The 23079-nt window shown below is 36.9% G+C and overlaps 1 protein-coding gene across 3 annotated transcripts in view; it reads left to right on the forward strand.

Annotated features, from left to right (window-relative positions):
• ARHGAP29 (Rho GTPase activating protein 29) overlaps positions 1-23079 on the forward strand; it is a 74158-nt gene that overhangs the window by 34941 nt on the left and 16138 nt on the right. For all 3 annotated transcript variants that reach the window (XM_064282237.1, XM_064282238.1, XM_064282239.1), the window contains 11 exons: positions 7255-7351; positions 7910-7982; positions 10159-10207; positions 10647-10784; positions 11778-11842; positions 12260-12370; positions 12461-12541; positions 12712-12900; positions 13800-13937; positions 22033-22190; positions 22771-22910. In XM_064282237.1, the coding sequence (XP_064138307.1) occupies positions 7255-7351; positions 7910-7982; positions 10159-10207; positions 10647-10784; positions 11778-11842; positions 12260-12370; positions 12461-12541; positions 12712-12900; positions 13800-13937; positions 22033-22190; positions 22771-22910 (1239 nt within the window). The remainder of the gene's footprint in view (positions 1-7254; positions 7352-7909; positions 7983-10158; positions 10208-10646; positions 10785-11777; positions 11843-12259; positions 12371-12460; positions 12542-12711; positions 12901-13799; positions 13938-22032; positions 22191-22770; positions 22911-23079) is intronic.

Here is a 23079-nt window from a genome sequence, read left to right on the forward strand (position 1 = left end):
TACTGGTGAAGCTAGGCTTGCTGACCCATGGAGCAAGAGAGCTGAGTACCTTCCGACCGAGGTTTACTGGCAGAGTGGGGTACCTCAAGGCACTTATCAGTAGAGCTAAAGAGCATTAGAATAATTACCTGAATGGGGCAGACTCTGGGCCAGCCCAAGAGGCCTGAGGGGGCAAGAGGCCAAGGAACCAGGAAGCAGAAGCTAAGGAGACAAGGAACACAGGAAGCAGAGCTGCCTCCGTTTGAAAGGGTAGAGCTACAACTTCCGGGTCTCAAGGGGTGCAGCCATAGCCTTTGGGCCTTCAAAGGGTGGGGCCGTAGCCTCCTAGGTTTCAAAGAGTCAGATATCCACCAACTCAGTTCCAGAGTGTGGGGCAGATAACTAAGACAATTGTGTGTATATTATATATTACTAATATATATATTATATGTTGGGAACCCTGGTGGCTTAGTGGTTAAGTGCTACGGCTGCTAACCAAAGGGTCAGCAGTTTGAATCCTCCACGCGCTCCTCGGAAACTCTTTGGGCCAGTTCTACTCTGTCCTATAGGGTTGCTATGAGTCGGAATCGACTCGACGGCACTAAAATGTGTTACTGTGTAGTAATATGTGTTAAAAAAAAAAAAAACCTCAAGCACATTACCATCGAGTTGATTCTGACTCACAGTAACGCTATAGGACGGAGTAGAACTGCCCATATAGGGTTTCCAGGGAGCCATTCCTAGAATTGGGAATTTCAACTTGTATTAGTATTGTGGATTCAGACTGCCGACCTTGTGTAGCAGCTGAGCTTTTAAGCACTGTGCCACCAGGGCTCCATGATATATGTGATATAATTATTATCCAGACACTGTTTTTATTGTAGTTTCATAGTATGTTTTGGTATCTGGTAAGTGTAGTAGCCCCTCTTTTGTGCAGAATTTTAATGTCTGGACTTTTGAATTGACCTGTATAGTTCTAGAAAATATCTATTTGTATTTTGAAGGTGACTTAAGTTAAAGTTACAGATTAAATTAAGAAGAATTTATATGTTTTGTGTTTCTAATCAAGAATATAGTGCGCATTTCATTTCTTCAAGTTATCTTTTCTGTCTTTAGGAGCAACTTAAAAGTTTTCATTTATAGATCATGTAGCTTGTGTCCCACCCTACCCCCTGGTATGTTAGTTTTTCATGCAAATGACGGCGTTTCTTCCACTGTGTCTTTTAAATGAGTGGCTTTCAAACTGTGAGCCCTGATTCACTAAGTGGGTCATGACATCAAGTTTAGTGAGTTGTGACTAGCATTTTTAAAGTATGAAAGAGAATAGAAAAGAAAAACCATAGTGTAACACTCGTTATGTAAGACTTAAATATGTTTCAGGAACTTTTGTTATTGTTGTTTTAGGTGCCATTGAGTCAGCCCCAACTCATAGTGACCATATGTATAACAGAATAAAACGTTGTCCAGTCCTATACAATCATTGCTATGTTTGAGTGCAATTTTGGCAGCTACCATTACAGCTACTGTTGCAGAACTTTATACGTATTACATCATGCCCAAGTATGTAACTATTACGTGTGTATGATATACTTGGGCATGATGTAATATGTATCTCTTACTGAAGGTTGTAGTCAAGAAAATTTGAAAGCTACTGTTGTAATGGGAAATATACATGAAAGCTATTCATGTGATTTCTTAAGCAGATGCTGAATGTGTCTCTTTGGCAGTGCTATGACTTAATAGGGAACCCAAGAGGGACAGTTTTTTAAACTTCTACCCAAATTTTGATGACATTGTAAAGAATGGCCTATGGATGGGAGAGAGTGGAGACAGACCCATTATCAGGCTGTCACATAGTCCAGATTAGAGGTAAAATGTGCCTTTTGAGCTAAGTCAGTGGCAAAGGGAATGGAAACGAAGGAAAACATTCTAGAGGCATTTTGAAAGTGAAGCTAATGAGCTAAGGAATGTGTGGAAAAATAGTTTTGGAAGGGCAGGGTAGACTGGAAGGTAGAGTTCAAGGTTAGCACATATTGAGGTGTTCTGATGCTGGCGGGTAAAGACTGGGCAGTAAGAGAAGGAACATACCAAACAGCCTATTGGAAACACGGGTTTGGAGCTCAGAAGAAGGTTAAAACTAGACAAGTAGTTCAGGGATTCATTCCTTTAAAGGGATGGAAGAAGGTGAAGTCTGTGGAGTCAATGAGTAGAGAAGACAGCCAGGGTGAAAACTGCAGGCTGAGTGGGGAAGACTCTGTGAAGGCCAGTTTGTCTTCAGATGGGTACAGGGCCGAGGAAGGAAAACCATGCTTACTAAATACCAAGCAGTGTTAGGCGCTTTGCATTTGTTTTCTTAGTCAGCCTTCTCAATAATATGCCGTTTTACTTACGAAGAAATCAGAGTTAGGTAATGTGTACAGGGTAACAGAGGAAATGGTACAGGCCAGGTTTGAACTCAGGTCTGAATAATTTTGAAGCCTTATTCCTTCCTAATTACCGTAGCACTTTGCTTCTGAGAGAGCAGCATACTCCCAGGTGGAAAGCCAAACACCAAAAACCACTTGCTGTAGAGTCAGCTCCGACTCGACTCATAGCAACCCTTTAAGGACAGGGAAGAACTGCCCCATAGGTTTTCCAAAGTCGTAATCTCTACAGAAGCAGACTGCCACATCTGCGGTCAGTGGGTTCGAACTGCCAACCTTTCAGTTAGCAGCCAAGTGCTTTCACCACTGTGCCACCAGGGCTCCTGGCCAAGACAGAAGTGGTTAATGTTTATAGTAATAATAGCAGACACTGTTGTGTATGTGCTTACTATATGCCAGACACAGTTAAGCTCTTTACATGGATTACCCCATTTAATCTTCACGACAGCTTTTTGAGGTCAGTACTGTATTGTTCTGTCATCTCCCCTTTTGCAGATAAGGAAGCTGGGACATACAGATTTGTCCAAGGTTGCATACGTAGTAAGTGGTAGAGTTGTTCAAAGCTGAAGAAAGGTTAAGTAGGATGAAGATTTAGAAGAAAAAAGAGCTCCAATTTTGACTGATCGGAGGTTATTGATGACAGATGTTTCCGTGTTACTGTGGAAAAAAGTAAAAATAGCTAACATTTATTATTTCCTGTGCTCTAAGTTCAATTAATCTTCACTTATTATCCCTATTTTATAAAAGAGGAAGCTGGGGCGCACAGAGGGATTAAGTTATTTAACCTAGTAAGAAACAGAGCCAGGATTTAACAAACATAGGTTAGCTTCAGAACCCATACTCTTAACCAGGGTTCGGCACACTAAGCCTAGTAGGCCATATCTGGCTTGCTGCGTGTTTTATGAATAAAGTTTTATTGACACACAGCCACTGTAATCCATTTACATGTTGTCTATGGCTGCTTTCATGTTACAACAGCAAAGTGTAGTTGCAACAGAGACTGTATGGTCCAAAAAGCCTAAAATATTTACTATCTGCACCTTTACAGGAGGTTTCCCATTAAGTTGGGTTTAAAGACAAGTCCTGGCAAATTAAGGATTAACTCGGGAGGTAAGGCAATACATGCCATGGCCAGGACCTATTTATACAAATCTGACATTGAAGAAATGATAAATTAGATTGGCTAGTAGCTTTAACAAGAATATGGTAAAAATGAAAAATTTTGTTTTTGCACAGGGAAGATTTGAGTATGTTAATAGCATAAAAAGGTCAGTTGAGTGGGAGATTGTGAAGCTTTGAAGGAGGGGGAATGGTGGTATAGGGTTTTGGAAAGTGCAGGAGGGAGTGGGATGATTTATTATTGGAAAGGAGCCAAAGATTTTTCGTTGAACCACTGAACAGGAGCAAAAATGAGAAAGGATGTTAGGAATATAGGGCTGTTTTGAAGTAGAGGAAAGAGCAGTGACAGGAATTTTGATTGGATGGATGTCACATTAAAGGAGGGATGAAGGTAAGAAAGGAAGATGGTTTGAGCAATTGTCTTCTCACTACTCACAATTATTGCAATTACTATTGTTTTTTTCATTTCCCAGTCAAGATGAGTGCCATGAAAAGGTGAAGTGTGTTTATAGAAAGAAAGGATAATTAAGAATTTTGGATAATGTGGTAAAGTTTTTTTTTTTTTTTTTTGTCTTTAAAACCTAACAGGTTAAAGTTAGAAATATGAGTAGGCTTTACATTTTTGTTGATGTTATGTTAAAAATTACTATTTATTTTAAGTTTACTTTCTAGAGAGATTTTTTAACAATATTATTAAGGTATAATTGACATACAATAAGCTACATATTTAAAGCATACAATTTGATAAATGTTTACATATGCATACTTCTGTGAAACCATCAGCACAATCAAGGTAATGAGTGCCCCTTTGTAGTCTCACCCTTCTGCACCTCTTTGCCCCCACTTTACAAATTTTGTTTTCATTTCATTCCAGTTCAAAATAGTTCTAATTTCCCTTTAATTTTTTCTTTGATGCATGGGTTATTCAGAAGTGTATATTTAGTTCCCAGATATCTGGGGATTTTCCAGGTATCTGTCTGTTATTGATTACTAAATTAATTTCATGTGGCCACAGAACATATTTTGCCTGATTTTTTAAAATCCTTTTAAATTCATTGAGAGTTGTTTTATGGCCTATAATATTGTCTTCCTTGATAAATATTCAGCATGGACTTGAAAAGATTGTACATTTTGCTGTTGTTTGGTGGAGTGTTCTATAAATGTTGACCGGGTCAAGGTGGTTGATAGTGTTGTTCAAGTCTTCATACCAATACTGATTTTTCTGTCTAGTTGTTATGTCAGTTATTGAGACAAGGTTATTGAAATCTCTGGCTGTAACTACAGATCTGTCTATTTCTCATTGCAGTTGTGTCAGCTTTTTGCTTCATCCACTATGAAGCTCTGTTTGTTAGGTGCCTAAATGTGTAGTGGGGGGGCCCTAGTGGCACAGTGGTTAAGCAGTTGGCTGCTAACCAAAAGATCAGCAGTGCAAACCCACCAGCCATTCCGCGGGAGAAAGATGTGGTAGTCTGTTTCGGTAAAGATTTACAGCCTTGAAAACTCCATGGGGCAGTTCTCCTCTGTCCTACAAGGGTCGCTGTGGGTTGGAATCAACTCCACAGCAGTGGTGTGTGTAGATGTGTACAATTGTTATGTTCTGTTGATGAATTGACTCTTCCATCGTTTTGAAATGACCTCCTTTATCCCTGATCATATTCTTTGCTCAGAAATCTACCTTGTGAAAACTAATAAAAGTAGCTTACTACAGGGAATACAGTGGGGGAAGCTGGTGGACTAAGGCCGAGGTGGAGCAAGACTACTCCTTGTATCCAACTTATATTATTTTGATTTTTGAACCTTGTGAATTATTAACTCTTCAAATAAAATTAGACTGGAAGAGGAAAAAAAGAAAAATTACCTTGTGATACTAGGCAGTAAGCTGGGGCAATTGGAAAGCTCACCTCGTGTGGTTTTTGTCTGTCAGGGATCACTGTCCTTTGTTGCCTGATGTCCAGTGTCTTGAAAACTGTAATTTCATGTATCTTGTATGTTTGTAAAAAAATTTTTATTGTAAAAATATACGTAACACATTTGCCAATTCAAAATTTTCAGGTGTACAATTTAGTGATAACAATTATATGAATCGTGTGCAGCAATCATCCATAATCATTGCCCTATTTCCTGTCACTATAAACAGAAACTCAGTGCTTCCTAAATGACTTTCTCTTTCCCCTCCCGCCTGCCCTTGGTAACTATTAACAAACTTTGGTCCCTGTACATTTGTCGCTGCTTGTCATCCGTATAAGTGAAATCATACATTTGTCCTTTTGTGATAGAATTACTTTACTCAGCATAAAGTTTTCAAAGTTCATGCACGTTGTAGCATGGATCAGAACTTCACAGCCTCTTCATGGCTGAGTAGAATTCTATTGTATGTATTTACCACATTGTGTTTTCCATTCATTCGCTGATGGACACTTAGGTTGTTTACATCTTTTGGCTTTTGTGAACAGTGTTGTTTGTGTGTGTGTGTGTGTGTGTGTGTATAAGTTGTTTCATGTAGGAATGTAAGCCTAGTGCCCATTTCTCTGCCTTGGCCAGAGCAGAAGTCCTAGAATTTAAAAAAAAAAAAAAAAATTATTTGCAGTGGTTCATATGTTTTTGTTTGTATCAGGGGTACTTACGAAAAACCAGTGAAATGTATAGATGGATCATAACCCCCCAAGTATACGAAGACTTAAGCATATAAAATTTTGGTTGTAATTTCATGGGGTTTACAGGCTTGAGGTTTAATTCATCTCCACCCAGGAATCCTTACTTTTCAGTAGGGAATGTTCAACTTCAGTTGTATGTTAAAATCACCAGGGAGAGCTTTTGAAAAAATATCCATGCTTCACCATGAAAGAAAAAAAAAAAAACCCATTGCCGTCGAGTTGATTCTGACTCATAGCAACCCCATCGGACAGAGTAGAACTGCCCAATAGGGTTTCCAAGAAGCGCTTGGCGGACTCCACCTGCCTACCTTTATGGTTAGCAGCCAAATTCTTAAACCGCTGCGCCACCAGGGCTTCCGTGCTTCACCATCCGAAAACGAAACCCATTGCCATCGAGTAGGTTCCGACTCATAGCTTCACCGTAGATGTATGAAACCTGAATCATTGGTTGGGGGGCCCAGGCTGCCTTTGTTTTTAAAACTCCCCAGGCAGATCTAATGGGCATCCAAGGTTAACAATTTTGTTTTAGAGTAAAGGATGGCGTCCTCTCCACTTGGTCTCTCTCTCTTCCCTTTATTGTAATGCAGCATCTGGTGTTTTATGATAAGCTTTTTTATAGGTTTTATGTTCTGTCAAATGTATATATGACTTCAATTACTGGTAATTCATGGTAAAAAATGTACTTCATATTGTACTTAAGTGAGCTGCGCTGTGTTTAGCTGTTTAAAAAATGCCAGGAAGCAGTAAGCAAGAGAAAATAGCACAGAGCACTCTTGATATGTGAACAGTTTGGCTCTAAGGCCAATTGATTTCACATTGAATCACTTTTTTTTTGAAAGTGTCAAATTATGTAATGCATGGAGTAATTAGTTTGGAATGCAAGCCGATTCTGTTGCGTGATTTCCTTAATAAAGAGCTTGAATGTATTACACATTTTGTATATTAGGCTTTTCAGTTTCTGAATCTGAGAACACCTCTTGAAGTAAAATGATAGGGTTTTAAAGGAATAAGTGACATTTGTATAAACCTAGTTTAAAATATTTTCTTCCTCATTTATTGTAACCAACCTTTCCCTATAGCTGTGAACTTCACAGAAGTTAATGAAGAAAACAAAAACGATCTCTTCCGAGAAGTGTTTTCTTCCATTGAGACATTGGCATTTACCTTTGGGAATATGTAAGTATAGGACTGTCATTTAATACATTTGGGCTTAGGTGTCTCAGTGATAGTATGTGACAAAATTCAATAAGATACATGGAAAATAGAATATTGAATAGTATAAAACTGCACAACTTTGGTAAAACTGCATTCTGTATTGCTTTATTACTATCTTTGGATATGTCATTATAGCTGTTTGGAGTCCCTGGGTTGGAAAGGTTGAAAGTTCAAGTCTACTCATAGGCACCTCAGAAGAAAGGCCTGGCAATCTACTTCTGAAAAGTCAGCCATTTAAAACTCTGTGGAGCACATTTCTACTCAGACACACACGGAGTAGCCGTGAGTCGGAGTTCACTTGGCAGCAGCTGGTTTATAGCTGTTCAGAAGCAACACCGATTTGCGAGTGATTATGTTGTGCTTTACGTGAATAGATTCTTAGTAGTTTTTTTTCCCTCCTAAGTTTTCACTTAAGAAGTTATCCTAGGTGACATATTGAATATAAAGTTTGTGACAAAGCAATGTAATGGCTTCTCTTTTTATTTCTATTTCTTCCTTTTTTTAAACCTCCCTGGATAGCCTTACAAACTTCCTTATGGGAGATGTAGGCAATGATCCATTACTGCGACTGCCTGTGTCTCGGGAAAGTAAGGTAGGCTAAGTGTGTGTGAAACCAAAGACTTCAATACTTTTGACTTAACATTCCAGTCACTTCCTAATACTAATTCCAGCGTTACTTTTTGATAATTTTCAAGCTTGGAAATTACCGTATTGTAGCAGGAACACAAGATCAGTTTATTTTAAATGACGATCATTTTAAATTTATGGTTAGTTTCTAAAGCAACAATTTAGTTGTACTTCTTAAGTGGGACTGTCACTTGAGAAGAACATATCAGATACTTTTATAGTGTCTTATATAGTGAATCTAAATGTTCTGTAGTTCAAAATTTTAGTAAGTCTTAATCAGTTTTCCTTCTTGACATCGTCACAGTCTTAAAGAGTGGTGGAAACTTAGAAAAATAATGCAGGAAGTAAAGAGGGTGTTGGCTTTTTCACACATACAGTTAATGTTTGTTACTAGGAGACACTTATTAACAGCCTTGTGGGTCTTAAATCTCCCTAAGAACGTCCCTAACAGCATGTCATAAAGTCAGGTTTCTGATTCCTGATTGGAAGAAAAATCACTATGGAATAATAGAACATGAGGAGTGTATGTAGAATATTGCCTTAAAGATTCAGAGAAGTCGTATTATTTCAATTGACTGGATCCTTCCACTGAATGCAAGATATTTAAACAGTATGCAATAGGAACATATGTTGATCATTTCCTGTTAAGAATGATGAGATCTAAGAAGGATTTCAACAAATATTTGGAAATGTGCCAGGTACTTGTACTTTATCAACAATAATATAAAAACCTCAGGTCTTTCTTAAAAATGATATGAAATATGAATGCCTGATTAGGGCAGGCATTTGTTATATGTATTACAGTCTTGTGAAAAAATTATTTCTGAAGCCGTTGATGAGTCAAGGAGGCTAGTCTATAAACCATATCAGAATGATGAAGAATTTTAAGATCTTTATCTTGCAATTATTCATGATTCTTCTTCGATGTTTTTCCTCAAACTGTTACCGCTGCTTCAGAAAATACAAGAAAACATTTTATCTCTGTGGCAAGGCTCTGAACAATTTAAATTCTAGATGTAAATCGTATTTCCTGTTCCTGTGACTTTATTGTGCACACATAAACTAACTCTTAATAGGCATTTTTTTTTCCTTTTTCTCTTTTGCACCTTGCTTTCCTTTTTGCATTTTTTAATTTATCCTAGAGGGTTGGAATAAAAAAGCCCATGATGATAGAATTTTAATAATAAAATGATTTCAATTTGATAAAGAGTTTCATAAGATAGTCTTTAAAAATTGTAACTGCCGTTTATTCAACAGTGTTCACTGTGTACCGTGCACTGTGCTAAGCCTACATCATCTTCTTAAAGCAGATGGAGTTAGTGTTCTTATTCCCATTTTACAGAAGAGCAAACCAAAGTTAAACAAGCTTAAATAAGTAATCCAGTGTCATACAGCTAATAAGTTGTGGAGCTGGACTTCAAATCCAGGTCTGTTTGATCCCCTTTACATTGAATCCCTGCATACCTCATATTGTCCAACATAAATAAATAAATTTCTTTAAGATGTCACAATCATTGGTAAATGGTGTCTTTCTGCACTGTCCAATGAGATAGCCACTAGGCACATGGAGCTCTTTCAATTTTCAATTAATTAAAATGACAAATTCGCTTCTCATTCCCACTAGCCGCTTTCAGATGTTCAGTAGCTATATGCACCTAGTACCTACTGTATATGGCAGTGCAGATACAGAACATTTTCATCATCGCAGAGAATTCTGCGCTAAGCTGTCCAGTAGACTTTCAGAGAAATGCTTGTCATAGCAAAAGGTGACTGGGAAGAGATCTGTGTCTTCTATTTAGATAGCAGTCTATATTTAGACTGCTTTGCTAACTTCCTGACTAGAATTTTTGGGATGTACAGAATTTAAAGTTTTGAATGAATTCATTAATGTTAACTAATGCCGTTAGGAAACAATGAGGTTGTTCATTCTTGGGCCTTGAGAACTGCTGTTGTAAAAAGCTATATCACTCTTAAAAAGTGTTCTGGCATCTATACAGACTTCTCAGGCCCTTTGAGTTTTAAATGCTTGAAATTCTTTAGCAGGAATTATGTCAGACTAACAAATTGGGGGAGATATTTCTGAAGCAAAGATCTGTTATCTTCTGCCCTAATCTTAAATTTATTTTCTTTCATGTTGTAAGTCCTTTGAAAACATTTCTGTGGGCTCAGTGGACTCATCCAATGAAAAAGGTAAGGCTCGAGTCACTTAGATCTTTTGTCAAATGTCTTGCAGCCACTTTGGAGAAATATTTTGCAGAATTTAATCTCTTCTTGCTTAGTATTCTGATGTATCATTATTAACATAAAATGATTAATAAAGTTTTACATATAATACATAAGGAAGAAAATCCACTGGAGTAGATATTTTAATGATATAAACTGATCAAGAATTGTATTGGGGCTTTAACTTGATGAGTAATAGAAACACATATTCAGATAAATACAATATAGTTTGAAAACATTTTAAGTTTAAACTATGACCCTTTAATTCTAAATTTCTGTAATTTTTTTGTTGTTGTTGTTTTACCAGCTTTCATTGAAGCAAGTCTTAGGATCTGAGTGCTTCTTCGTTTAGAATTATTACATGATCATATTTAACATATACTTACCTTGATATTATTATTTTCAGGAAATTTTTCTCCTATAGAACTAGACAACGTGCTGTTAAAGAATACTGACTCCGTAGAATTGGCTTTGTCCTATGCTAAAACATGGTCAAAATATACCAAGAATATAGTTTCATGGGTTGAGAAAAAGCTTAACTTGGGTGAGTTGCCCTTTGGGGCATCTGATTAACTTTGGAGTGTAAGAACTAAATTGTATGTGATTCATTTTGTACAGACTATGAGTAATGTGATTCCAAATTAGTAACTGTTTCATTGTAATGAATACAATCATTGTCCGTTTTCTCTTCTTGGGATAGGAAAAGACTGTCTCACTAAATGTACTTATTAAATATTTACTGTGGGCCAGCTGCTAGATCTATGGACGTAAAGGCAAATAGGATACTGTCTCTGCCCTTAAGGAGGTCATAATCTAGTAGGTAAAAACAAATCAGATGATATCGTTCAAGATGATAAAAGCAGCAACAGATGCATGAGCAGAAGGCAATGAAGGCACAGAAGGGACATCTTAATAGCTACTACTTTCCCAGGGCTTTACAGTTGACAGAATGCTTTCACATCTATTTTCATATTTGATTCTTAAACAAAAACCAAAACCAAACCCACTGCCATCAAGTTGATTCTGACTCATGGTGACCCCATAGGGTTTCTAAGGCTGTAAATTTCTGTGAAAGCAGATTGCCACATCTTTCTCCTGCTGATCCTCACAAATCCCTGGGAACTGGCAGGACAGGAATTATTATCCCCATTTTACAGCTGAGACAGCTAAGGCAAGTGATTTGTCTTAGTAACTGGAAGAATGTAGACTATAACCCACAGCCTGTGCTCTTTCTACTGCGTTATTTGCTTTGAATAGGAAATGTTCATCAGAATCACCTGAATAGTCCTAAAAAGGACAATACCGAGACCGAGGTCCCGTTCCCCCAGTGGTGAGGTCTAAGCAAGTGTATTTTGGAGAAGTTCCCCAGTTGATTCTGATGAGTACACTGGACTAAAAATCCCTGCGTTATATCATAATGCAAACTAGTATTTGTGATCACTTTTAAACTGAGTAATTACAAATAACAATACTTTAGAGTATGGAGGGGGAAAATAAGTTAATTTTTCCTTCTGATAACCTTCTTTGACCTGTCTAGAATTGGAGTCCACTAGAAATATTGTCAAGTTGGCGGAGGCAACTCGAACTAACATTGGACTACAGGTGAGCTCTGTGAACTGCTTGGTTCTCTAACAAGAGACTACTCAGATGAACACCCAATATTGCCCTGCAAAATTAGAAATTTGCGTAATTAATATGGGAAAGTATTTAAATGCTCACCTTTTTATTGGCATAGTAAAATCCTTTTAAATTTAGGTGAGTGTCCATTATAAAAAAAAAAAGGAAATTCATTATGTACTAATGTTGATCATCTTGATAGCTACTAATTTTGCTAACTAGTTTTATAATTATAATTACTTGTCTTCAAGATTTTTCTCTTATAGTTATGTTTATAACTGGTCATTTTCTGAAAAAGAAATAGTCTCAAGGAAAGTTTTTCTTTGGAAAAAGAGCAGTGGTGGGTCTAAAATTCTAGCATTGTTTCTATTGTAAAATTTACTTTTCAACTTTAATTTCTAGGAGTTCATGCCACTGCAGTCTCTATTTACCAATGCTCTTCTTAATGATATAGAGAGCAGTCACCTTTTGCAACAAACAATTGCAGCTCTCCAAGCTAATAAATTTGTGCAGGTAAAAACTCGTTTATATGTAGAATACTCATTTTTTATAACAGCATACTTGAGAAAAACAGTTTGTTTTTTTTTTTAATACCCTCAACAGCCTTTACTTGGGAGAAAAAATGAAATGGAAAAACAAAGGAAAGAAATTAAAGAACTTTGGAAACAGGAACAAAATAAAATGGTTAGTATAGTAATGGGGTTTTATGTACATGTGTGTGATCATCTGAAATCCCTGGCGGTTATCTAAGTATCTGCCTTACTCCTTCGTTTTTTTAAAAATACTGTCTTAACTATTTTGCTAAATCAGAAGCTTGTACATTAGGGTCTCTTTCATATTTTGTGTGTGTGTAGCTTGAAACAGAGACTGCTCTTAAAAAGGCAAAATTGTTATGCATGCAACGTCAAGATGAGTATGAAAAAGCAAAATCTTCCATGTTCCGTGCAGAGGAGGAGCAGCTGTACTCAAGTGGAGGATTAGTAAAAAATCCCAACAAGCAACTAGAAAAAAAGCGAAAGCTGGAAGAGGAGGCTCTCCAAAAAGTAACGATCTTTTCTGTTATTTGCAAGTTGAATTAGCAATAATCTGTTAAGACTTCGGTTATCAAACTTTAGCATACATCAGGATCACCCAGAAGGCTTGATAAAATGCAGATTATTGGGTGCGATCCCAGAGTGTCTGATTCAATAGGTCTAGGGTAGTAACTGCAGCCTTGGTGGCTCAGTGGTTAAGAGCTACGTGCCAACCAAAAGGTTGGTAGCTCAAATCCACCAGCCACTCCTTGGAAACCCGATGGGGCAGTTCTCCTGTATCTTGTAGGGTCGTTAGGAGTTGTAAGCAACTCCACGGGCATGGGTTTTTAGGATAGTAACTGGAAGAACGTAGACTGTATTTCTAACTAGTTCCCAGGTGATGAAGGTGCTGCTGGTGGGGTCCCACACTTTGAGAACCACCTTGCTGAGACTTTTACTTATCTTTGGAATTTTGGGTTTGTTTGTGAAAGAAGCATCTTGGAGAAGGCACTAGTTAAACATTTTTGGCTTGATTGTTCAGTAAGTTCACCATTTAGGCAACTGTGTGTGCTCTAATTCAAGCATCTAGTAGCAAGGATAGGCAGAAGCTTTGTATTATTCATGAAAATATAATTTGATAAGCAAATAAATTCTATAAGATTTTATGGAAAATACTAAATTTAAATAGAAATAGCAGTTTTAAATAGAAGTGGAGATTTGTAGACAGACAATATACCAATTGTAAATCAAATGACTCTCCATTAAGGTCAAGTGCCCTTGAATCTCAGAGTAAAACAAATTATTTTATCTTTAGAAATATTTCAGAATTTTCATGAATAAAGGATTTTCTATTATTTAAATTCAGTTTACTACAATGAGGGTTTTAAGATATAAATTCTAGTGACCAATGTTGTTTTCAATACTTGAAGGTAGAAGAAGCAAATGAACTCTACAAAGTTTGTGTGACAAATGTTGAAGAAAGACGAAATGATCTAGAAAATACCAAAAGAGAAATTTTAGCACAACTCCGGACGCTTGTTTTCCAGTGTGATCTTACTCTTAAAGCTGTAAGTAATTTCTTCAGGTTTTTGAAGACAAGAGAAAAGAAAAAAGCTATGTACCTGCAGTAGACAGATGCCTGATGAGCCATGATTCTTAGGGGATTTGATTTCTGAGGTGAATGGAACATGTTGAGCTTGAAAATTGACTTTCAGTTTTTGAACCAAAACCAATATGTGGTTTGAGTTATGTTTTGATCTGTTTTCTCCCTTCAGTGGATTGATGATTTGTTTGGTTAGAATTGAAATCTGAGAATTTGAAATTGCCTGTAAGCCATTGTCTGTCTTTTTTGGTTGATACAATGGATATCACTCCTGAAACATGTACCAGTACTATGAGACCTTCAAAATTTGAGTAAAATATTAAATTGAACCCAGTGATTTATTTGAAGACAAAGTGTCCTGCCCTCAAGTGTTTTTTATTTGCCTCTTTAAAATGGCTCTTATAAAAAATTTACGTACAGTAAAATTGACCCTTTTGGGGGGAGGGGCACATATTTCTGTGTGTTTTAAAGAATTTATAAATTTGTATAACCATCACCACAATCAAGATTCAGAAAGATTAATCATCCTGAAACGTTCCCTCATGCTGCCCCTTTTAGGCTGACCTTCCACCTACTCACGCCTGACAAGCACTGATCTGTCCTCCATCTTTATAGTTTTTTCTAGAGTGTCATATCAATGGAATCGTATGTGTATAAGCATTTGAGATTGGCTTCTTTTCCTCAGCATAATGCCTTTGATATTCATCAATATTTTGACTGTGTCAGTAGTCCATTTCTTTTTATTGCTTAGTGGTTATTCCATTATATATAAAGAGCCCTGGTGGCACTATGATTAAGCTCTCAGCTGCTAACTGAAAGGTTGGTGGTTCAAACCCACCAGATCCCCCACAGAAGAAAGATGTGGCAGTCTCCTTCTGTAAAGATTTACAACCTTGGAAACACTATGGGACATTTCTACTCTGACATACAGGCTCACTGTGAGTCGAAATCGATTCAAAGACAATTATTCCATTATATGAATGTACCACAATGTTTCTCCATTCACCAGTTGGCCATTTGCGTTGTTCCCAGTTTGGGGTGATTACAAATAGAGCATCTGCAAATACTTGTTACAGGTATTTGTGTGAACATAAGTTTTCATATTTCTAGGTTAAGTACCTAGGAGTGGGATTATTGGATTGTATTGTAAGTGTGTATTTTTTTTTTTATAAGAAAACTGACAAACTATTTCCCAGATCGGTTGTAACATTTTAAATTCTAACCAGCAATGCATGAGAGTTCAGTAGTTCTGCACCCTTGACAATGTCTGTTATCGTCAGTTGTTATTGTCGTCTTTAAATTTTAGCTGTTTTAATAGGTGCGTTGTTGTTGTTAGTTGCCATCAAGTGAATTCTGACTCATGGTAACTCTGTGTGCAGAGTAGAGCTGCTCCATAGGGTTTTAAGGCTGTGACCTTTTAGAAGCAGATCACCAAGCCTGTCTTCCCGGGCACCTCTGGGTGGGTTCAAACAGCCAACCTTTTGGCTAGTAGTTCAACTGTTTGTGTCACCCAGGGACTTAGTGATACCCAGTTGTGGTTTAATTTGCATTTCCTGAATTACTAGTGATGTTGATCATCATTTCAAGGGCATATTTTCCATCTGTATGTCTTTGGTAGAGTGTCAGTTCAGAGCTTTTGCCTATTTTTTATTGGGTTGTTTGCTTCCTCATTTTTGAGCTTGCATGTATTTTTTCCCACTCTGAGGTTTGTCTTTATTCCCTTAGCAGTGTCATTCAGAGAGCAATAGTTCTTAATTTTGATGAAGCTCAATTTATCCATTTCTTATTTTTATGGGTTGTGCTTTCTGTGTCATACCTAATAATGCTTTTCCCAACGCAAGGTCAGAAAGATTTCCTGTGTTCTACTAAAAGTTTTTTTGTTTTACATTTAAATCTAATGATCCATTTTGAGTTAATTTTTGTATAAAGTGTGAAGTAGGTTGAGGCTCATTTTTTTCATATGAATGTCCAGTTATTCCAACACCATTTGTTGAAAACACTATATGCTATTTCCATTGAATTGCCTTTGTGTTTTTGTCAGAAAACAATTGACCGAATTTGAGTGAGTCTATTTCCTGATTTTCTATGTTGTTCCATTGATTTATATGTCTGTTCTTTTGCCCAAACCCTACAGTCTTGATTACTGTTGCTTTATAAAAAAAAAAAAAATCTTCCAACTTTTTTTTTTCCAGAACTGTTTTGAGTATTCCAAACCCTTTGATTTCCCATAAAATGTTAAAATCAGCTTATCTCTATCTGCAAAAATTCTGGCTGGCATTTTGATCGGAATTGCATTAAATCTTAGATCAATTTGGAAGAGAATTGGCATCTTAACCGTAGTGAATTATCCAATCCATAAATACTGTATGTCCATTTATTTAAGTCTTTGATTTTTTTTAAATCAGCGTTTTGTGGTTTTCAACATATAAATCTTACACGTTTTGTTAGAGTTGTACCTAAGTATGTATGAATGTCTGTATGTATATATGCATTTTGTATTTGGAGCTATTGTAAATGATATAAATAAGTATATATACATATGTATATATATAAATTGTGTATATGCATCTATAGATACATACATACACACACATCGATAATTTTGAATTCCAATTGTTCATAGCTAGTATTTGGAAATACAGTTGATTTTTGTATGGTGACCTTATATCCTGCAACCTTGCTAAGCTCACTTTTTAGTTGTAGGAGCTCTTTTGTGGATTCCTTGGGGTTTCCTTCATAGAAAATCATGTCATCTGCAAATAGGGACAGTTTTGTTTCTTCCTTTCCAATCTGTCTATTTTATTTCTTTTTCTTACCTTATTGCACTTAGGACTTCCAGCACATTGTTGAATAGGCGTGGTGAGAGGGGATAGCCTTGCCTTGCCTTATTCTGTCATCATTCAGTGTCATGAATGGATGTTGAATTCTGTCAAATGATTTTCTGCATTTGGTGTGATGTGTGGTTTTTTCCCCCTACTTTGGTCTGTTAATTGGTGGTTTACATTGATTGATATTTGAGTATTGATCCAACCTTCCCTTCCTGGGATCAGCCAAACTTGGTGGTGATGTATTTTTATATATTGCTGGATTCAATTTGCTAATATTTTGTTGAGGATCTTTTTCTTCCCTTTTTATGAAGGATATTGGTATATTGTTTTCTAGCACTGTGTTTGCCTTTGGTATCAGGATAATTCTAGTCTTACAAAATGAGTTGGGAAGTATTCACTCCTCTCCTGTTTTCTGGAAGAGAATGTGTAGAATTTGTGTTATTCCTTCTTTAAATGTTTGGTAGTATCACCAGTGAAAGCATATGAGCTTGAAGCTTTCTTTTTCAGAAAATTTTTCACTGTGAATTCAGTTTCTTTGACTTGGGCCTATTCAAATTAATTATTTCTTCTTGAATGACATGTGGCTTTCAAGGAATTAGTCCATTTTATTTATTCAATTTATGTGCATAGAGTTATTAGTAATATTTCCTTATCATCCTTTTAATGCCTCAGGGTTCTATAGTTACACCAAAACCAAACCGAACCCAGTGCCGTCAAGTTGATTCCGACTCATAGTGACCCTATAGTTATAGCCTCTCTTTTATTCCTGATATTGGTAATTTGTGTCCTCACTCTCTGTGTGCTGTGTCTGGCTAAAGGTATGTAAGTATTGATCTTTTCAAAGAAACAGCTTTTGGTTCCATTGATTTTTCTGTTTTTCCTTTTTCAATTTTATTGATTTCTGCTTGCTTTTTTTCATGCTCTTTTTAGTTTCTTAGGGTGGAAACTTAGATTGTTCATTGAGACCTGCTTTTCTATATGTGTACTGAATGCATTAAATTTCCCTCTGAGCTCTGCTCACCTGCGTCCCACAAATTTTGAAATGCTGTACTTTTATTTTTGTTCAAGTCAAAAGATTTTTCTAATTTTCCTTGTGATTTCATCTTTGACCTGTGGATAATGTAAGTATTGTTTAATTTCCAAGTATCTGAGAATTTTCTAGATACCTCTCTGATCACTGGTTTTTAGTTTAATTCCATTGTGGTGAAATAAATACTTTGTATGACTTCAGTTTTTAAAAATGTGTTCTGGTTTGTTTTGTCACCCAGGATATGGCCTATCTTGGCCAATATTTCTTGTGCACTTAATGTGTATTGCCCTTTTGATGGTGTGTTCTGTAAATGTCCATTAGTTCCTGTTGGTTTATGGTGTTGTTCATTTCTATATCCTTGCTGATTTACTTTTTATTTCTTCTATCAATTACTGAGAAAGCAATGTTTAAGTCTCCAACAAAAATTGTATTTGTAGTTGTCAGCTTCTGCTTTATGTATTTTGAAGCTCTGTTGTTAGCTACTTATAAATTAATGATGGTTATATCTTCTTGGTGAACTGATTCATTTACCCTAATGAAATATCCCTCTTTATTCTGGTAACTTTCCTTGCTCTTTAGTCTCCTTTATTTAGTATCAATATATGTACTTTGATTATTTTTAGTGTATCTTTTTCCATTCCTTTACTTACAATGTAACTTTATCAGAACAGATAGAAGACGAAAAGATCTAGAGGCATGATGACTTTTGAGGTACCACTGAGGTGGGTCACTTCAGTGAAAATGTCCAGCAGGCAGTCCGCAGGATCTGCAGTGTGGGGCGACCACTATTTAAGAACCAGAGACAAACATCTTCAGCCGATAAGTAGGTTATGCCAGTATGTTCATTTGGCTTATTAAAATACTGGTGTTTTTTTAACTAGATTCATGAAGTTTATTAAAAGATATTAAAATTTCCAGTTACCTTTAGGATGAAGAGAGTAAGTTCAGTTTACCACTAGCTGGAGAGTTCCCTGATGACCAGTTTAGTCAGTTGCAGGACTTAAATTGTGCTCTTGGTTGTTTGAATTTTGTTACTTGAAGGAGTTAGGACACAAGTGAACTATTCTCTTTGTATGTACTTTTAAATACTATGTGTGCTGAGTCAGTTTTCCTTGGGGAAATGCCTGTCTACCTTGGAATAGACTCAATGGCTCATCAGAAGTCCCATAATTCATCTGGTAAATCCAGAGAAATGAAGAGATATGTCAGTGTTTGAAATAACACTAAGCTAATAGAAATTTGGCATGCATGCTCATTAAACCCATCGCTATTGAGTCCATTCTGACTAATAGTGACCCTATAGGACAGAGTAGAACCTGCCCCATAGGGTTTAGAGTTTCCATGGAGCACCTGGTGGATTCAAATTGCTGACCTTTTGGTTAGCAGCCATAGCACTTAACAACTTCACCAGGGTTTCCTATGCATGTTCATTGTTGTTGTTAGGTGCTGTCAAGTCGGTTCCGACTCGTAGCGACCCTATGCACAACAACAAAACACTGCCCTGTTTTGAGCCATCCTTACAGTCGTTGTTATGCTAGAGCTCATTGTTGCAGCCACTGTGTCAGTCCACCTCATTGAGGGTCTTCCTCTTTTCTGCTGACCCTGTACTCTGCCAAGCATGATGTCCTTCTCCAGGGACTGATCCCTCCTGACAACATGTCTAAAGTATGTAAGACGCAGTCTTGCCATCCCTGCCTCTAAGGAGCATTCTGGCTGTACTTCTTCTAAGACAGATTTGTTCGTTCTTTTGGCAGTCCGTGGTATATTCAATATTTTTCGCCAACAGCACAATTCAAAGGCGTCAGTTCTTCTTCGGTCTTCCTTATTCATTGTCCAGCTTTCACATGCATATGATGCAATTGAAAATACCATGGCTTGGGTCAGATGCACCTTAGTTGTCAAGGTGACATCTTTGCTTTTCAACACTTCGAAGAGGTCCTTTGCAGCAGATTTACCCAGTGCAATATGTCTTTTGATTTCTTGACTGCTGCTTCCATGGCTATTGATTGTGGATCCAAGTAAAATGAAATCCTTGACAACTTCAGTCTTTTCTCCGTTTATCGTGATGTTGCTCATTGGTCCAGTTGTGAGGATTTTTGTTTTCTTTATGTCGAAGTGCAATCCATACTGAAGGCTGTGGTCCTCTTCATTTTCAGCAAGCAAGGTTGTGTCATCTGCATAACAGGTTGTCAATGAGTCTCCCTCCAATCCTGATGCCCCATTCTTCTTCATATAGTCCAGCTTCTCGTATTATTTGCTCAGCATACAGATTGAATAGATATGGTGAAAGAATACAACCCTGACGCATACCTTTCCTGACTTTAAACCACTCAGTATCCCCTTTATCTGTCTGAACAACTGCCTCTTGATCTGTGTAAAAGTTCCTCGTTAGCACAGTTAAGTGTTCTGGAATTCCAGTGCATGTTCATTGGTTCCTTTAAGTTCTTTCCTTACACAGGTTGCAGAGTGTCTTTAAAAAAAAAAAAAAAATCAGATCCCATTAAACCCTTGCTTAAACTCTTCTGTCAGCTTCCCGTGGCACTTAAATCCAGGCTCCTCACAGTAGTTTAAATGAGTGTTATTTTCTGGCTTCATCTCAAACTGAAGCTCCACCTCTTTGAATTTGCTTTGGACATATTGATCTTTCACCTGTTTCTTGAGCAAGACAAGCTCTTATTCAGTTTTGCCCTAGGACCTTTGTACTACCTTTTCCTTCTATTTGGATTGGTCTTTTCTCTGAAGCTTTGCTGGCTCTTTCTTAAATTAGATCTCAGTTCAAATGTTACCTCGTCAGAGAAGCCTTTCCTAACTCATCGTGTCAAAAATACCCTTCGACAAAACACATGTGGTCACACTCTATAACTTGATATTCTTATTTGTTATTCATAGCAGTTTCCAGTGCCAGAATTCATCTTACTTGTTTACTTATTTCTCACCTTTCTCCACCACCACCCTCACATAAAGTCCATGAGGGCCGGGGCTTGTTCCCTTTTTCTTTCCTACCATGTTTTCGAAGCCTGATATAATTGCTGATCTAGGGAGGCCCTCAGATATTCGGACTGACACGGACGATTTGTAGGAGCTGCTTATCTGTTAGGGTAGTATTTGTCTTATGTGTATGTTACAAATACATATTCCCAGTCATTTTTTTTTTTTAACTAGGGCTTTTTTATCTTTATGAAGTTACTGAGTTTTATGCAGTCAAAGTTGTTAATACTTTTCTTTATGGATCCTTGATTGAATATCCTTCTCAAGCAGGTCTTCCTCATTCCAAGAGGATTAAAAACATTTTCTTACATTTGCTCTTAATTGTTTTATGCTTTCTTTATCTCAGTTAGGGCCTTTAACTCATCTGGAATTTGTCTTTTAAATGCTTATTACCATAATGGTAAGGGCTGTGGACCCAAACTGCTTGGGTTTATGTCCAGGCACCACCACTGACCAGCCAGGTGCTGTGACCTGATGGAAGTACCCGACTCTCCCTGCACCTCAATGTCTTTATCTTTACAATTGTAGTGCCTATACCGCGTAGAGTTTTGTGAACATTAATTTCATGTAAAGCTTTCAGAATGGGTCTTCTATATTGTAAGCACTCGATAAATGTCAGCTACTATCTTTACTCTTGTTATTACAAGAGTAATATGCACTTCGACATATTTAGGCCCTTGTAGATGCTTAATGAGATAAAATAACTGTAATTATAAAAACTGAGTACTATAGGGTACATTAATTATAAACAGCAACCCTATAGGACAGAGTAGAACTGCCCATATGGTTTCCAAGGTCTGTTTTTCTAGAACTGAAAGCAACAGTGCTCTCATCCGAATATGTCCCCCATGTTTCTCACTTGAGCATTTCAACAGTTGTGGTCAGACCATCAGATTAGTGCAGTGTGGATTCTCAAAAACATGTTCATCTCCTAAAATGGTGGACCAGCACGGAAGCGTGGTTGTATTTTTTTAACTTTTCAGTCTAAAGCCAGTTTTGGTGGAAATGATTTACCCTGAATATCAGATTAAAACTACTTTTTTTTCTGACCTAGACCTTGCACAATGCCAGGCAGTATAGTAGGTGCACAGATATTCAGCGTTGTTTCCTTCACTGTGTGGCTTTTTATTGTTGCTATTTCTGGAAGTAACTGCTTACACAGTGTTCTGTATATCATGAGTTATTCCTCCTTTTGTCTCTGTCTGTGACTGTAGGTAACAGTTAACCTTTTCCAGATGCAGCACCTGCAGGCTGCCTCCCTCGCAAATAATTTACAGTCTCTCTGTGACAGCGCCAAACTCTATGACCCAGGCCAAGAGTACAGTGAATTCGTCAAGGCCACAAACTCAACTGAAGAAGGAAAAGTCGATGGGTAAGAATATATAGGTGAAATCGTTACAAGAAATAAAATCTAAGTTCCTGTCCAGTGAAAGCAAGTGTCTTTTCTAACATTGGCAGAATTGATAAAAAATTTCTGAATACTTTTATATTATTTCATGGTTTCTAAATCAGTATATTTAAGAAATAGATATAACTCACATTAGAGTAAAACTTTCCATTTTGACACAGACTTAGTTCTTCGAGACTTAAAAATCCTTTAAAAAAAAAAGGGAGGGGGCATGGCAAATCACAGCCAAAAGTTTTTTGAACGTCCACAAGATATAACCTATGTTTTACTTTCCAAAGATGTTATGTTAGAAGAATTTAAACATGACATGAGTTATTGATTCTACTTTTGCTATACCTTTTCATGTTTCAATTGTGATAGATACAAGTAATTAAAAGATTTTATTCACATTTCCTATAAGAAGTTGAACCATACGGTGTAGTTCTTAATAAATATTTAAATCATTCTATCTACATTCACTAAATTAATGATTTTTCCAAAAGTAAAATAAAATAGACTGATTAGTCATTCTTCTTAGTGATAAGTTTCACTTGGACTTTTTTAGGAATATAGATAAACAATTAACAAACAGTCCCCAAACTTCTGGATACGGACCTGCTGACTCTTTAGAAGACGTTGTGCGCCTTCCTGACAGTTCTAATAAAACTGAAGAGGACAGATGTTGTAACAGTGCAGATATATCAGGTAGCTTTTCACACTAAAGAGGACGCTCATTTATGAAAGATCAAACTGTTTAAAGTCGTAAGCCCAGTGCCTCTCTTATAGTAGATAATAGGTAATTGTTAAGAAATTTATGTCTTGTTTTATATAATTTTAGTATTTTCCTTTATGAAATCTACCTATAGCCAAGTTT

This window comes from Loxodonta africana, chromosome 3 (assembly GCF_030014295.1).
Source record: "Loxodonta africana isolate mLoxAfr1 chromosome 3, mLoxAfr1.hap2, whole genome shotgun sequence".
Classification (NCBI taxonomy): Eukaryota; Metazoa; Chordata; class Mammalia; order Proboscidea; family Elephantidae; genus Loxodonta; species Loxodonta africana.